This window comes from Scyliorhinus torazame, chromosome 8 (genome assembly GCF_047496885.1).
Source record: "Scyliorhinus torazame isolate Kashiwa2021f chromosome 8, sScyTor2.1, whole genome shotgun sequence".
Taxonomy (NCBI): Eukaryota; Metazoa; Chordata; class Chondrichthyes; order Carcharhiniformes; family Scyliorhinidae; genus Scyliorhinus; species Scyliorhinus torazame.
The window spans coordinates 138,378,476-138,392,670 of record NC_092714.1 but is presented as its reverse complement, the minus strand read 5'-3'; the positions used below and the strand labels follow the sequence as shown (position 1 = coordinate 138,392,670).

Sequence of the window (14,195 nt, the reverse complement as noted above, 5' to 3'; positions counted from 1 at the left end):
ACAGAGGACATCCCTGCCTCGTCCCTCTATGGAGCCGAAAATACGCAGACCCCCGTCCATTCGTGACCACGCTCGCCATCGGGGCCCTATACAGCAGCTGTACCCATCTAATATACTCATCTCCAAATCCAAATCTCCTCAACACCTCCCACAAATAATCCCACTCCCCTCTATCAAATGCTTTCTCGGCATCCATCGCCACCACTATCTCCGCTTCCCCCTCTGGTGGGGGCATCATCATTACCCCTAGCAGCCTCCGTATATTCGTATTCAGCTGTCTCCCCTTCACAAACCCAGTTTGGTCCTCATGGACCATCCCCGGGACACAATCCTCTATCCTCATTGCCATTACCGTGGCCAGAATCTTAGCGTCTACGTTCAGGAGGGAAATAGGCCTATAGGACCCGCATTGCAGCGGGTCTTTTTCCTTCTTTAGGAGAAGCGATATCGTTGCCTCTGACATAGTCGCGGGCAGCTGTCCCCTTTCCCTCGCCTCATTAAAGGTTCTCATCAGTAGCGGGGTGAGCAAGTCCACATATTTCCTGTAAAATTCAACTGGGAATCCATCCGGTCCCGGGGCCTTCCCCGCCTGCATGCTCCTAATTCCTTTCACTACTTCCTCCATTTCGATCTGTACTCCCAGTCCCACCCTCTCCTGCTCCTCCACCTTAGGAAATTCCAGCTGGTCCAGAAAACACATCATTCTCTCCTTCCCATCTGGGGGCTGAGCTTCATATAATCTTTCATAGAATGCCTTGAACACTCCATTCACTCTCTCCGCTCCCTGCTCCATCTCTCCCTCCTCATCCCTCACTCCCCCTATTTCCCTCGCTGCTCCCCTTTTCCTCAATTGGTGGGCCAGCAACCTGCTCGCCTTCTCCCCATATTCGTACTGTACACCCTGTGCCTTCCTCCACTGTGCCTCTGCAGTACCCGTTGTCAGCAAATCAAATTTTACGTGTAGCCTTTGCCTTTCCCTGTACAGTCCCTCCTCCGGTGCCTCCGCATATTGCCTGTCCACCCTCAGAAGTTCTTGCAGCAACCGCTCCCGTTCCCTACTCTCCTCCTTTCCTTTATGTGCCCTGATTGATATCAGCTCCCCTCTAACCACTGCCTTCAGCGCCTCCCAGACCACTCCCACCTGGACCTCCCCATTATCATTGAGTTCCAAGTACTTTTCAATACACCCCCTCACCCTTAGACACACCCCCTCATCCGCCATTAGTCCCATGTCCATTCTCCAGGGTGGACGCCGTTCTTTTTCCTCCCCTATCTCCAAGTCCACCCAGTGTGGAGCGTGATCCAAAATAGCTATAGCCGTATGCTCCGTCCCCCTCACCTTCGGGATCAACGGCCTTCCCAAAACAAAAAAGTCTATTCGCGAATAAACTTTGTGGACATAGGAGAAAAACGAAAACTCCTTACTCCTAGGTCTGCTAAATCTCCATGGGTCTACTCCTCCCATCTGCTCCATAAAGTCTTTAAGCACCTTGGCTGCTGTCGGCATCCTTCCAGTCCTGGACCTCGATCTGTCCAGCCCTGGTTCCAGCACCGTGTTAAAATCTCCACCCATTACCAACTTCCCCACCTCTAGGTCCGGGATACGTCCTAACATGCGCCTCATAAAGTTGGCATCATCCCAGTTCGGGGCATATACGTTCACTAAGACCACCGCCTCCCCCTGTAATTTGCCACTCACCATCACGTATCTGCCCCCACTATCCGCCACTATGGTCTTTGCCTCAAACATTACCCGCTTCCCCACTAGTATAGCCACCCCCCTATTTTTCACATCTAGCCCCGAATGAAACACCTGCCCCACCCATCCTTTGCGTAGTCTAACCTGGTCTATCAGTTTCAAATGCGTCTCCTGTAACATAACCACATCTGCCTTAAGTTTCTTAAGGTGTGCGAGTACCCGTGCCCTCTTTATCGGCCCGTTCAGCCCTCTCACATTCCACGTGATCAGCCGGGTTGGGGGGCTCTTTACCCCCCCCCCCTTGTCGATTAGCCATCCCCTTTTATCCAGCACCTCACCCGGTTCCCACGCAGCTGTGTCCCCCCCAGGTGGTGCCCTCCCGCCCCGCCCACCTCACCCCATACCAGCTCCCCCTTCTCCCCAGCAGCAGCAACCCAGTAAATCCCCCCTCCCACCCCCCCGCTAGATCCCCCACTAGCGTAGTTACACCCCCCATGTTGCTCCCAGAAGTCAGCAAACTCTGGCCGACCTCGGCTTCCCCCCGTGACCTCGGCTTCCCCCGTGACCTCGGCTCGCACCGTGCGACACCCCCTCCTTCCTGCTTCCCTATTCCCGCCATAATTATCATAGCGCGGGAACAAAGCCCGCGCTTCCCTTTTGGCCCCGCCCCCAATGGCCAACGCCCCCAGCTCTTTGTTACCGGGTCGCAGGATTAACAATATAAAAATCATCTCTCCCCCCTTTTTCCCCCCTCTTCGCCCCCCATATTCGCCCCACCACTTTGTCTCAAACGTTCTTTTTTAATAACCCGCTTATTCCAATTTCTTTTCAACAATAAATGTCCACGCCTCATCCGTCGTTTCAAAGTAGTGGTGCTTCCCTTGATATGTGACCCACAGTCTTGCCGGCTGCAGCATTCCAAATGTAATCTGCTTTTTATGAAGCACCGCCTTGGCCCGATTAAAGCTCGCCCTCCTTCTCGCCACCTCCGCACTCCAGTCTTGATATACGCGGATCACCGCGTTCTCCCACCTACTGCTCCGAGTTTTCTTTGCCCATCTGAGGACCATCTCTCTGTCCTTAAAACGGAGGAATCTCACCACTATGGCTCTGGGAATTTCTCCTGCTCTCGGTCCTCGCGCCATCACTCGGTATGCTCCCTCCACCTCCAACGGACCCGTCGGGGCCTCCGCTCCCATTAACGAGTGCAGCATCGTGCTCACATATGCCCCGACGTCCGCCCCTTCTGCACCTTCAGGAAGACCAAGAATCCTTAAATTCTTCCTCCTCGCATTATTCTCCAGCACCTCCAGCCTTTCCACACATCGTTTATGGTGTGCCTCATGCATCTCCGTCTTCACCACCAGGCCCTGTATATCGTCCTCGTTCTCGGCAGCCTTTGCCTTCACGACCCGAAGCTCCCACTCCTGGGTCTTTTGCTCATCTTTTAGCCCTTCAATCGCCTGTAATATCGGGGCCAACAGCTCCTTCTTCATCTCCTTTTTAAGCTCTTCCACGCAGCGTTTCAAAAACTCGTGTTGTTCAGGGCCCCATATTAAACTGCCACCTTCCGACGCCATCTTGGTTTTTGCTTGCCTTCCTTGCCGCTGCTCTAAAGGATCCACCGCAATCCGGCCACTTTCCTCTCCTTTTTCCATCCGTATCCAGGGGGGGATTCCCTTCTGGTTTACCGCACAGTGCTTTTAGCCGTTAAAATTGCCGTTGGGGCTCTTATTAAGAGCCCAAAAGTCCGTTCCACCGGGAGCTGCCGAAACGTGCGACTTAGCTGGTCATCGCCGCACCCGGAAGTCGATGGGGGATCTGTTAATAGACGGGAGCTTTCCCAGCTTGAAGGCGCTGGAGGATAAATTTAAACTGCCGCCAGGGAATGGTTTTAGATATTTGCAAGTGCGAGACTTCCTGAGAAAGCAGGTGCCGGCCTTTCCGCTGCTGCCGCCATGGGGGATACAGGATAGAGTAGTTTCCGGTACCTGGGTGGGGGAGGGGAAGGTGTCGGATATCTACCAGGAGCTGTTGGAGGCGGAGGAAACCCCGGTGGAGGAGCTTAAGGGCAAGTGGGAGGACAAGCTAGGTGGAGAGTTAGAGGCGGGTTTATGGGCGGATGCCCTCAGCAGGGTCAATTCCTCCTCATCATGTGCCAGGCTTAGCCTAATACAATTTAAGGTGGTCCACCGGGCACACATGATGGCGGCAAAGTTGAGCAAGTTTTTCGGGGTAGAAGATAGATCTGTGAGGTGTGCGGGAACCCCAGCAAATCATGTCCACATGAGAGGGTTTTGGCAGGGGTTTGAGACGGCAATGTCCACGGTGCTAGAAACTCATGTGGTGCCGCGTCCAGAGGTAGCGATCTTTGGAGTGTCAGAAGATCCGGGAGTTCAGGAAGTGAAAGAGGCCGACGTCCTGGCCTTTGCCTCCCTAGTAGCCCGGAGACGGATCCTTTTAATGTGGAGGGACTCGAAGCCCCCCGAGTGTAGAGACCTGGGTTAGTGACATGGCTGGGTTTCTCAGTCTCGAGAAAATAAAGTTTGCCTTAAGAGGGTCAATGCTGGGGTTCTCCCGGAGGTGGCAGCCGTTCGTCGACTTTCTCGGGGAAAATGAAAATGTCAGCAGAAGCAGCATTCTGAAGGGAGGGGGGGGGAGAGGGGGGGAGGGGGGGGGGGGGGGCAGGCGGATAGGTGTTAGATGGTTGAGGTGTGTGAAGATTGGGTCGGGTGGGGAAATGTTTATTTTACCATGTCAATGTTATTGTTTTTGTTATGGTTATAAAAATTCTGCAAATACCTTAATTAAAATATTTTTAAAAAATAAAACAGTCTATGGCTTGCGCTTGCAACATTTCCGCAGGTTTCGTTTTGGGAAGTGGAACTGCCAATTGCTGTGTTAACCTGGTTTTGACAGAACTACTTTCTATTAAGAATATACCAGACTATCACTACCAATTACACATTACAGGGAATGGTAAAGCCTGGTTATAAACAAGCTGGAATATTCCTTGGTTGAATTGTTCAACTTAAAAAAAATGTTTGTTGTTGCCCAAGATTTTCTCCTTTATAGTGTAATTCCCACTTATCTTTCAAGATGTTAATTTTTCACTTTCATACTAGTTTTTCTTTTGGAGGAATTAAAATTATTCCATGCTTTGAAAATTGTCATTTTCACCAACTTTACTAATCTCTTGAAAAAAATCAATGATGGTTATGTATGCATAGATCCTAATTTAAATCTGAAACATATAACTTGACCAAGAATAGTGTCATACTTTAAAGGGAACAAACTATTTAAAGAAACCGCATCAGACATCTTTTAATATGCTAACTAAAATAGAGGGTGGGATTCTCTATATATGGGGCTATGTCCCCACGCCGGCAGGAAAACTACGCCAACGGCCCCCGAAAGTGAGGAATTCTCACATATCTAGGGGGCTAGGTTGGCTCCGGAGTCATCCCCGCTGCTCCAGCCGGCGGGAAACGACCCACGCGATCCGCGCATGCGCGGAACGGCCGGCGTATTCCTGCGCATGCGCGGGGGGTACCCTTCTCTGCACCGGCCCCTGGGCAATATGGTGGAGCCCTACAGGGGCCCGGTGCACAGTAAAGTAGGCCCCCATGGAACTAGCCCACCCGCCGATCGGTAGGCCCTGATCGCGGGCCAGGCCACCGTGGACCCCCCGGGTCGGATCCCCCTACTCCCACCTCCAAGACGGGCCCCGCACACTCACCTGCCAGGTCCCGCCGTGTGGGAGGTGAGTAATCCATGTCGGCGGGACTCAACCAAACTCGTCAACCACTCGGCCCATCGTGGCCTGGAGAATTGCCGGGGGGAGATCCTGTCAACAGCCCCCGACCGGCGTGGCAGTGATCCCACCGGCACCTGAAAAATGGCGCTAGAGAATGGGGAAGCTGGCGTTGGGGCACGTTTTTCACGCCCCCCGGGGATTCTCTGACCCAGCTCCGGGTCGGAGAATCCCGGCCAGAATGTGTTCAAATTGATCCATCTGGGTGAAGAGAAAAGTTCATCAATGATGGCCAGTGCTTTGGATTGCGTTACTGAAACGGACTTGGAGTAAGTTTGTTTCTTGGGAACATATCCCTTCTTATTAATAAATTTAGAGCACCCAATTCATTCTTTTCCAATTAAGGGGCAATTTAGCGTGACTAATCCACCTACTCTGCACAAATCCACAGACACGGGGAGAATGTGCAAACCCCACATGGACAGTGGCCCGGTGCTGGGATCGAACCCGGGTCCTCAGCGCTGTGAGGCATCAGGGCCCTTCTTATTTTTAAACTTTGCAGTGTTTGAATATGTTTCTAGGAAATGTTGAATTGCAAAGAATCATCAAAATTAAAAATGGTGCCTTAATTATTAGTAATGGTGCCTTAATTCTTAGTACAATTAGGTTAAACTGATGGGTCTATCATCCTAGATTTAGGTGAAACTGGTATGATAAATATCTAGAGAAATGAAACCGCTGGAGCCTGCTACCCTTTCATGACATTTTCAACAGTATCCATGCACCACAGTCTTGTCCTGGATACCTCAATTGACAGAAAAGTCAAGATTAGGCAAAATGTTGTTACGTGCAGCCTTTTTTTTTTTACATGTGCAAATTTGAACAGAAAAATTCCTGCACAGTACCTTCCAGGCTGCTCTGCAACTGCAAACAACATTGCAGGAGCATATGGTTTCAACAAAAGCAGTTGGTTGAGGTTCAGGTTCAAATGCAAGCAGCATTCCCTGAATTGTTAATGAAAGTGGATTTTCATCATTCGCTGAGATGAAAGTGAAGTATTGTCAGCATGTTGATCACTCCAAACATTATGCACTTATGCTCAATCACCTCCATCCATCACATTAATGGTGAGTAGTACTATTAAAGCATTGTTTAAAGTTGTATATGAATTTATAACCTGTTCATTCTGTACAATGTTTGGACATCAAAGGAGTTACAACATTACACCTGTGTGCTGGTAGGGATACATGGACAGCTGGTAGATGTGGAAGTGGATATACAATACCTGTGCTCTAAAGTAGATACATTCAGAAATAGGAGGTAATCAGACAGCTGGCAAATGTGTAACAGTATAAAGATGAAAGGTTATTGACCTGAAACTTTTAACTCTTTCTGCACAGATGCTATCAGACCTTGGGTAGTCCCAGCATTTTCTGTTTTTATTTCAGTCTAAGATGGGTTCAGAGTATATGTACTATAAATGAGGTAGGTGAGGTGAAGTCTCCGAGAAGGGGAGGACTAGGAATTTAATATTCTTAGCTACAAGATATTTAGGAAATACAGGGAAGGAAAGAAAGGAGGGAAGGTGTTGATCAAATAAGCTAATAAATTATATTATTGGGAAGGAATGATTTAGTTGAAGGGCCAAACACAGAACCTATTTGGTTAGAATTAAAGAACAATAGAGAAACTAATTCACTACTGGATATATACAATAGATTGTCAAATAATGGGAAGAGATAGAGAAGCAGATTTTCAGTCAAATTACAGACAGATGCAAGAATAGTGATAATGGAATTATCCCAATACAGACTGAGTTAGCAAGTGTGAAAGAGGCAGGTGAATTTCTAAAATGTGTACAAGAAAACTTTCTTGATTAGTTTAAGCAGTGCTGGAGTTAGTCCTGGTGAATGAAGCAGGGCGAGTGGAACATATTACAGTGGAAACCTTGGAAAATACTGATCCCAATATCATTAAGTTTAGAAAAGTTATGGAAAGGGATAAGGAACAATCAAAGGTAAAATAATTTAAACAGAGAAGGCTGGTTACAAGTTGAAAAGTAATCTGGCCCAGGTGAATTTGAATCAAACATTGGTAGGAAGAACAGAATATGAACAATAGGAGGATGCCTCAAAGTAGGAGAATGTATGGGTACAAAGTAGACACTTTCCTCACAAGGGAGTAAGGAAGATATCCAAAGATGACTAAAGATACAGAAATAACATGAAACAAAAAATTATGGCAAATAAAGTTCAATCAAACTGAATACAGAAGTACAGGGGAGATCTAAACAAAATATAGAGGGGCAAAGAGAAGACTAGGTTTACAGCTAACAACAGGAAACCCAAGTCTTTTATAAACATATAAATAATATAAGTGTAGACAAAGGAATGGTGGGACCTATAAGAGAGAGAAAAGGAGATCTTTCAGGGTCAGAGGGCATAGCTGAGGTACTAAATGAGTGCTTTGCTTCAGTCTTCACAAGAGAAGAGGATTCTGGGAATGCAGCAGTGAAGGAAGTGGTCGGAGCAGCTTTGGAGAGGACAAAAATAAACAGGAAGGACTTAAAAGGTTAATAATCCTCAAAATAAAAAGATCCTCTCATTCAGATGAGATGGATCCTAAGATACTGGGGAAAGCAAACGTGGAAATTGCAGAGACCCTAGCCACAGTCTTCCCTTCCTCCTTGTATATTAGGAGCGGTGCCAGTGGACCGGAGGATTTTACACACTGTTCAAAAAAAAAGATTAAATTACAGGCCAGTGAGCCTGTCAGTGGTGGGAAAACATTTACAAGTCAATATTGCGAGAACCAAGCAAAATATGGGTTGCTAAATGAAAGTCAGCGTGGATTTGTTAAAGGAAAATCATATTTGATTAATTTGTTTGAGTTCTTTGATGAAATGATGAAGAGAGTCAATGAGGGTATCACAGTTGATGTTAGTCTATAAACGTTCAAAAGGCATTTGATAAAGTGCACAATAATAAATGTGTTAGTGAAATTAAAGTTCATGGCAGTATGGGTACAAAATTGGCTAAGGGGTGTACAGAGTAGCGGTGAACAGTTTTTCAAACTGTAAGGACGTGTACATTCTCCTACCTTTGCCTGATATTTCACTGCAGCTGACAGTAAAGTGATGGCATTCTCCACGGAAATGCCTTGTTTAATAGTCTGCTCACAAAGGTTTTTTAAGCTGTTCTCTCCGTAAAATGCTGCCAAATCTAAAAGGCCTGTAGGGTAAAAAGTAATAATCTTTTTAAACATAAGTGTTTTGAAAAAGAGCACTTTTTTACTTTTCAAATCAAAACCAAGCCCATTTATATTATGGGTTTTTTAAACAATATATCATTTATTTGCATATATTAAATACAATGCATGTATCATTGTACATATCCTAATCAATGTATCATTGAGATCAGTGGAAATCTTTAGCCTTGTAGCAGGGTGACCATTATATTTCGACAGCTACAATTATGTCAGGCACAACAGACTTATTGGCGATTCAAACTAGCCCTGGTTGAATGGCAATTTCCACCAGCAGAACAATCATTGTATTCAGTCCTCCCTATGTACTTCATATTTCCCAGAAACAATTCTGTAGCCCTTCTCTGGCCACTGTCATTTTGCTATTTTTACTTGGACAACTAGTCCAGCTCCCCTCCTTCCCGTGCTATATCCTGCAATATATCGTTACCAATCTTGGTCTTTATGTGCTCAGGATTCAGTTATCCCTCTAGGTGGGTCTTGTCCATAAATGATTGCCTCCAATTCATTATTTTGTGTTCAGTGTAACTTATATTGCTGCATACAGTTTTTAGTAGTTATTTTACCAGATCCTATTTCTGGCCATTTATTATATCCTTATTCCTTCCTTTAGATTGCCCTTTACTGTTTTTTCCTAATTTTTGTTATTTTTCTGTAATTTCTATTACCTTCCCCCAAGTTATTAATTTAAAATCTTACTTACTTACATCCCTAGCTATCCTTTCTGCCAGAACCTTGATACCAGCCCAGTTCAGGTACATTCAACCCAATTGTACAGTCCCTGCTGATCCCAATCCTGGTACCACTTTCCTAAGAAATATACTCTCTCCTTCCCCATCACTCCGTAGCACATTTTGGATTTTCTAAGATGGATACTGTGGTAATTTGAGACCACAAAGGAAGTAGTCAAATGTGTTGTTTAAAAGAAGGAACTTCTTTATTTAAATAAATAACGTTGATTGACAACAACTCAGTAGAATAGCAGTAACAGTAATAATTATGAAAACAGGAGCATTAGTAAAACAGGTCTTGCTTACAGGTCACCCTCTTGCAGACTGAAAAGCCCGCCAAAGTCCACATATGCCCAGAACCCTCGACAGACGCCAGTAAAACAATTACATAGGAGACAAGCTCATAAAAACACTCTATACTCAAAAGTACACTCTGTAACAGATACATAGAATTACATGAGTTATACAGCAGAGAAACAGGCCAATCAGCTCAGTCTGCCGGTACTGGTGCTCCACTCAAGCCTCCTCCCACCTTTCCTTATCTAAATCTGCCAATCTTAACTATCTATTCCCTTCTCCCTCAAATGCTGGTCTAGCTTCTTATAGTATGCATCCATACTATTTGCATCGCCCACTACAATGTGATAGTTAGTTCCACATTCTCTCTGCACTTTGGATAAAGAAACTTCTTCTGAATTCTCTATTGGATTTCTTGTTTTTTTAAGAAAATGTATTTTATTATAAACAAGTATCAAAACCGGTTACAGCGAATAATGCCCCGGAAACATACTTCCCATCAATCAACTATACAGTTTGTACAGATTTCCCCCCATTTTCACTCCCCCCTCCCCCCCCCCCCCCCCCCCGCGATGAACAGCTCCTCAAACTCGGTCACAAACATCCCCACCTTTCCTCAAACTCCCCTGAAGAGCCCCGTAACTCATACTTTATCTTCTCTAACCGCAAGAAGTCGTACAGATCACCCAACCATGGCGCTATCCCCAATGGCGGTGCCGACCGCCATTCCAGCAAAATTCGCCGCCGTGCAATCAGAGAGGCGAAGGCCACGACATTGGCTTTCATCCTCTCCATGATCTCCGGCTTCTCTGAAACCCCAAATATCGACACCAAAGGGTCCGGGTCCACCTCCTCCTCCACTACCCTGGCTAAGACCGCGAACCCTCCCGCCCAGAATTTTCCCAATTTTTCATAACCCCAAAACTCGCTGGTCCCCACCCACACCTCTCACACTCATCTGCTACCCCGCGAAAGAACCCATTCATTCTCGCCCGAGTCATATACACCCTGTGCACCACCTTAAACTGTATCAGGCTCATCTTTGCACAAGAGGAGGTCCCGTTTACCCTTCACAGTGCCTCACTCCATACTCCCCAATTGATCTCCATTCCCAACTCCGCTTCCCATTTCTCCTTGATATTCAGCACCTGCTCGCCTCCCTGCTCCCCAGCCACTTATATATATTCCCAATTCTTCCCTCCCCTTGCACATCCGGAAGCAGCAGTCGCTCCAGCAGAGTGTATCCCGGCAACCTAGGGAACCTCCTCCAGACCTTTCGCGCAAAGTCCTCAACCTGCAGATACCTGAACTCACTCCCCCTCAGCAGCTCTACCCTCTCCCTTAGCTCCTCCAGGCTGGCAAACCCTTCCTCCAAATACAGATCCCTCACCTTGACCAACCAACTTCCCTCCACCTCCTGTATATACACTATCCACGCGAACCCATGATTCTCGCACAACGGCGTGAGCACCAACATCCCTTCCACCCTAAAATGCCTCCTCAGCTGATTCCATATCTTCACCGTGGACTGCACCACCGGGCTCCCTGAATACTTACTCGGAGCCATTGGCAACGCTTCCGTCACCATAGACCCCTTACAAGATTCCTCCTCCATCCTAACCCACTCTACCCTTTCTCTTTCACCTTGCCGCACCTTGTCCACATTCGCCGCCCAATAATAATGAAGCAAGTTCGGCAATGCCAACCCCCCCCTGCTGTCTCTGTAGCACGGCCCTCCCCACCCTCGGCACCTTCCCCGCCCATACAATGTCAGAAATGATCGTGTCCACTTTCCAATACGATCGGGAAAGCTTGAAAGATAACCAAGAACCTCGGCAGGACTTCCGGGTGCGGCTATGCAGAGCTAGGTCGCATATTCGGCAGCTCCTGCTTGGAACGGACTTTTGGGCTCTTTTACAGGGCCCCCACGGCATTTGTTTGACATTTCCCGGTGTGGAAAGAAGGCTGCAATATTCCCCCGACAGTGTCCCCCAGGAAGGGTATGTCTCTTGGTTGCCAGACACACGCAGAAACAGTAAAAGATTTGGCTGCAACTGCAGGATAAACAGGGCCTCTTCCAGCATGCAGGCGGGGGAAGGGCAAGCTTAAAGCTGCAAGCTGACCTGAGGGCCTGTATCAAAGGTGAATTCTAGCAGCAGAGGGAACAACTGTGAAAAGACCTCATCAAGGCCACTGAAGGGACTTCCGGTTGCGGTGATGCCTAGCTAGCCGCACGCTTCGGCGGCTCCAGCTCCGACGGACCTTCGGGCTCTTTTAAGAGCCCCAACGGGGAATTTTTCGACGACGCAACTCGGTGTGGGGCGTGTGAGAAGGGAGTCCCCCCCAAACGAAGGAGGAAAAAACCGGCGGCGGCGGCTGCAGCGCGAGGAATCGTCGACCAAAAGGTCAGAAAGAGAGAAGTACAAGATGGCGGCGGAGAAAGCGCAGGCGACATGGGGGCCTGAGCATGAAATTGTGAGACGGTGCGTGGAGCTGCTGAAGAGGGAGGTGCTGACCCCGTTGCTACAGGCAATTGAGGTGCTCAAGGAGACATTAAAGATCCAGGAGACAGAGCTCCGCGTGGCGGAGCAGAAGGTGACAGATATTGAGGACGAGATCCTGGGCCTGGCGGTTAAGACACAGACGCACGAGGCACTTCATAAAAAGTGTACTGAAAGGATCGAAGCCCTAGAAAATGGAGCGCGAAGGAAGAACCTTCGGATACTGGGTCTCCCTGAGGGTGTGGAAGGAGTGGACTGTGGAGCGTACGCAAGTACGATGCTGAGCTCACTGATGGGTGCTGAGGCCCCTACGGGCCCCTTGGAGGTGGAGTGGGCAAATCGGATTCCGGCGAGAAGACCAAAAGCGGGAGAACCACCCAGGGCGATAATCGTGCGATTTTCCCACCTTAAGGATAGAGAAGAGGTCCTGAGATGGGCTAAAAAGGTGCGGAGTAGCAGATGGGAGAATGCAGTGGTACGGGTATACCAGGATTGGAGTGCGAGGTGGCGAGAAGGAGGGCGAGCTTCAACCGAGCCAAAGAGGTGTTGCATAAAAGGAAGGTGAAGTTCGGGATGCTGCAGCCGGCAAGACTATGGGTCACGTATCAGGAGAGACACCATTATTTTGAGACGGCGGAGGAAGCATGGACCTTCATCAAAGAAGAGAAATTGGATCGGAACTGAGGGACTGATGCTGCAGGAAATGTTATTGTTAATGTTACGGTGGAAGTTAATTGAGAAGTAAACAGGGAAGGGGGGAGACATTGGGGAAATGTGGGCGCCGGTGAGGAGGGAAAGACGGGACATAGTTGGAGAATGGGGAAGGGGAGGGGGAGGGGAAAGGGAGCTGCGCCATAAGAGGCGGGTCAGGTAAAGGGATGTTCCCGCACCAGAAAGAATAAGGCGGGAAGACAGGCGCAAGGCGGATGGGAGTTCCCCACATGGGGGGGGTCGAGGAGTGAGCAGGAGTAGCCGGGGTCAGTTGAAGTCAGCTGACTTACGGAAGTAATATGGGGGGAGCAATCATGCTAGAAAGAGATCTAGCGGGGAGGGGGGGAGGGAGGGGGGGGGCGGGTGGGGGACAACTGGGTTGCTGCTGCGGAAATCCAAAAGGAAATGGCTAAAGAGTGTGTGGGCGGGGATGGTGTGCGACGCTGGGGGAGCGAGCGGGAGCGCGGAGGCGGGATATGGGACTGGCCTAGAGAAGGTAATGGCTAGTCGACACGGGAGGGGGGCAGGTAGCCCCCTAGTGAGGCTGATCACGTGGAACGTGAGAGGCCTGAACGGACCGATAAAAAGGGTCAGAGTGCTCGCGCATTTGAAAGGACTAAGGGCAGACGTGGTTATGCTCCAAGAGACGCACCTAAAGGTGGCGGACCAAGTTAGGCTAAGGAAAGGATGGGTGGGACAGGTGTTCCACTCAGGACTGGACGCAAAGAATAGAGGGGTGGCCATTTTGGTGGGGAAACAGGTCGCATTGGAAGCAAAGAACATCGTAGCAGATAGCGGAGGTAGATATGTAATGGTGAGTGGCAGGCTGGAGGGAATGGAGGTCGTGTTGGTTAACGTGTATGCCCCAAACTGGGACGATGCGGGATTTATGAGACGGATGCTGGGGCGTATACCGGACCTGGAGGTAGGAAACTTGATTTTAGGGGGACTTTAATACGGTGCTGGACCCGGGGCTAGATAGATCCAGCTCAAGGACCGGAAGAAGGCCGGCAGCGGCCAAGGTACTTAAGGGGTTTATGGACCAAATGGGGGGAGTGGATCCATGGCGATTTCTTAGACCTAGGGCTAGGGAGTTTTCCTTCTTCTCCCATGTCCATAAAGTGTACTCCCGGATAGATTTTTTTGTTTTGGGAAGGTCGTTGATCTCTAGGGTGGAAGAAGCTGAGTACTCAGCCATAGCGGTTTCGGATCATGCCCCACATTGGGTGGACCTGGAA

General features: G+C 48.6%; 1 protein-coding gene across 7 annotated transcripts in view; it reads right to left on the bottom strand.

Annotated features, from left to right (window-relative positions):
* Positions 1–14,195, bottom strand: part of LOC140428147 (RCC1 and BTB domain-containing protein 2-like) — a 352,551-nt gene that overhangs the window by 223,992 nt on the left and 114,364 nt on the right. For all 7 annotated transcript variants that reach the window (XM_072514263.1, XM_072514262.1, XM_072514264.1 and 4 more), the window contains one exon: positions 8,553–8,683. In XM_072514263.1, coding sequence (XP_072370364.1) covers positions 8,553–8,683 — 131 coding nt within the window. The remainder of the gene's footprint in view (positions 1–8,552; positions 8,684–14,195) is intronic.